General features: G+C 35.9%; 1 protein-coding gene across 1 annotated transcript; it reads left to right on the plus strand.

Moving 5' to 3' along the window:
• The first annotated feature begins 2,309 nt into the window (after positions 1-2,309).
• Positions 2,310-2,843, plus strand: LOC145158041 (putative mitochondrial protein AtMg00820). Its single transcript, XM_079077001.1, has 2 exons — positions 2,310-2,684; positions 2,775-2,843. The coding sequence occupies exons 1-2, from the start codon at positions 2,310-2,312 to the stop codon at positions 2,841-2,843; spliced, it is 444 nt and encodes a 147-aa protein (XP_078933127.1).
• The last annotated feature ends 584 nt before the right edge of the window (positions 2,844-3,427 follow it).

Below are 3,427 nucleotides of genomic sequence, written 5' to 3' on the forward strand. Positions count from 1 at the left end.
TGAGTTCTTATTTTATAAATCAAACTTTAATCAATACTTACTGCTCTACTGATTCTAATGGAATTACTAAATGTGTTTCTAAATTATATGCTCTTGATCCTTCTCTCCAACCTTCTCATCTTGATTATGTTCTTCCCTCCACTAAGATTTTGCTAAAGTTTCCTATATGTAATGGTGAAGTTCATTATGTAAACAAAATTCTTAACATGTTTCCTCAGTGCTCAGTTAGCAATTCTGAACCTGAAGATCAATCAAAGCCTTCTACTCCAGATAACTCTTCAAAGGATCATGAGTCTCATGACAAGTTAGTATATGAGTATACCATTGATAACATTCCTTGTTCCAGAACTAAATCAAGAATTCTTAAATCAAATTATCAAAGTTCTTCAGATTCAGCAGTTGAAAAGAAATCAAAATATAATGTTAAAGGAAAGAATCCTGGAATTAAAGTTTGTTATCAATGTGGGGACGCCTCTTACAAAGTCAGCGAGTGCACTTTTGAAAAAAACACCGTTCACGCTGATAATATCATGAATCGAAATGATAAGTGGATCAAAAAGGGAAACTCATTGAATTGTCTCCCTGATGATTGTTATAACCTCTTTTCTTAGTGATCCTTTGCAAATGGGTCGGTGTATATTTAGTGTGTGTGTGTGTGTATATATATATATATATATATATATATATGGACTTACTGTAAAGAGCATATTTGGTATTTAGACAGCGGCTGCTCAAGACATATGACAGGATTCAAGTCTCTCCTGGAAGATTTCATAAAGAAGGATAGTCCATCAGTTACATATGGAGATAATGGCGAAGGAGATACAAAGGGATATGGATCCATCAAGTGCAATTATGTTTTTTAAGAATGTCTCTTATGTGAAAAGTCTTCAGCATAATCTCATTTCTATCAGTAAACTATGTGACGCTGGCTATGAAGTTCTCTTTAACAAGAGAAAAGGAAAAGTTGTTGGTGAAAAGATCATCACTGTTCTTGCTGCAAATCGACAAAACGAAATCTATATTCTGGATATGTTTTCCGCTAACAACTCTCTTCGTCATTGCTTCTTCTCTCGTGAGCAGTCTCATCTAAATTAGCTGTGTCACAAAAGGCTATCGCATCTGAACTTCAAGAACATCTTAAGGATTGCAGGGAGTCAACTTGTGAGAGTAATTCCTAAGATGCAATTTGTCAAGGACAAACTGTGCTCAACGTGAGAAAAAGGGAAGAAAATCAAGTCTTCATTCAAGCCAAAGTCCTGTTCTTCAATCATCAAACCTTTTCATCTTCTTCATATGGACCTTTTTGGACCAGTTCCGATTAAGTCAAGAGCCGAGAAGAATTATACTCTTGTCATTTTGGATGATTTTTCAAGGTTTACGTGGGTAGTTTTTTTAAGAAAGAAGAGTCATGTCGCTAATGAAATCATTGCTCTCATTAAGTAATGGGAAGTCCTCTATGATCACAAAGTAAGACAATTGCATAGTGATCATGGAACTGAATTAAAAAAAATCCTCTCTGGAATATTTTTGCTCAGTCTCAAGAATCTCTCAGAACTTTTCGGCAGTTAGAACTCCCCAACAAAATGGTATTGCAGAAAGAAGAAATAGAACTCTCATTGAAACTGAAAGAACTATGGTTGTTGAAGCTGGTATTCATTATAATTTTAGGTTGAAGCTGTCGATACATCATGTTATACCCAAAACCGTTATATTATTTTTAAATGTCATGGGAAAACTGCTTATGAGCTACAGAAGGGAAGGAAACCAGACATCTCTTATTTTCATTTGTTTGGATGTGTTTGTTACATCTTTAATCAAAGAGATCAACATTCGATGTTTGAGGCTAAAGATGATGAAGGAGTGTTCCTAAGATACTCCAGCGTATCCAAGGCTTTTAGAGTATTTAATCTTTCAAGGCAAATTGTTGAAGAAACAATTCATGTCACCTTTGATGAGGACTCATTCATTCATGATCAAGTTGATCACCCCTCGTCAATTCTGAATGAACTTACTTATAGTCCTACGGACCCTGTTCCTGAGCTCTTGTCAAACGACGCTGACCCATTGTTCCCAATGTTGATAAATTAATAAGTTCTCAACCTATCTGTGAAGATCAACTTGTTCTCCCTGAAGAAGCTGAATCATCAAATTAGGAAGTATCTGCCCATAGCAATACAAATGAAAGTTCTAATCCAAGAATCCTTCAAAATCATTTTGAATCTCAAATCATTGGAGATGTAAATTCTGGGATTCTCACTCGCAGCAGAGTCAACAACAACTTCTGCATATTTGTAAACTTCATCTCAATGATCGAACCAAAGAATATTGTTGATTCCTTGAAAGAAGTTGACTGGATTAAGGCGATGCAGGATGAGCTAACTGAATTCGAACATCATCGTGTATGGACTCTTGTTCCCAAAACTCAAGGAAAGACTATCATTGGCACTCGTTGGGGTTTTCAGGAACAAATGGATGAAGATGGAATCATTATAAGAAACAAAGCTAGGCTTGTAGCTCAAGGGTTTTGTCAGCTTGAAGGCTTAGACTATGATGAAACATTTGCTCCAGTTGCAAGACTTGAAGCAATTTGTCTGTTTCTAGCTTTTTCCTCTTTCAAAAACTTCAAACTCTACCAGATGGACATCAAGATTGCCTTTCTACATAGAGATCTTCAAGAAGAAGTCTTTCTAAAACAACCTCCAGGGTTTGAAAATGAAGAGTTTCCAGATCATGTGTATCGTCTTGATAAAGCTATCTACGTATTAAAGCAGACTCCTAGGCCATGGTATGACACATTGGCAAGCTATCTTCTCTCAAGTGGATACAAACGAGGAAAGTGAGGGGTTTTGAGCATAACAAACAAAAACCTATGTGTGCATGCAATAATTCTTGGATCTATGTTTTCTCTAATTGAACATACAACATTTGAACATCAAATAGAAAACCCTAGGAGATCTATATTATTTTCGAAAATCATAACTAGGGTTAGTAAACATACGTTTGATTGTTATGTAGCAATAACAATGAAAATCCAATTCTTCTTGAACCTTGAGAGCAAGCGGCACAAGTGTCACGCCTCTAATAGATCACACCAAAAACAAGCAAGAGGATGAGAGATAAGAGAGGAGAGAGAGCTTGAGATTTTTGGCTATCCTTATAGGTTCTCTAGTGGCCGAAAATTATAAGGCAAATGGGTCTATTTATAGTGCAGATAGGATGTCCTAGATAACCCTAATTTGAATATAATATTATTAATTCAAATTAGTTAATTATCCAACTCCTTAATTATCCACATGGGATATTCTAGAAACCCTAGAATATCCCTAGGAAAACCGTCCACGCCTTCCCTAGGAAGGTTCTAGAACCTCTTGCTCAACTATTGAACAATTGCACTTTAACCCCCGCACTTTTATTTAATTGTTTT

This window comes from Lactuca virosa, chromosome 2 (genome assembly GCF_052849685.1).
Source record: "Lactuca virosa cultivar CGN04683 chromosome 2, Lactuca_virosa_CGN04683_v6, whole genome shotgun sequence".
NCBI lineage: Eukaryota > Viridiplantae > Streptophyta > Magnoliopsida > Asterales > Asteraceae > Lactuca > Lactuca virosa.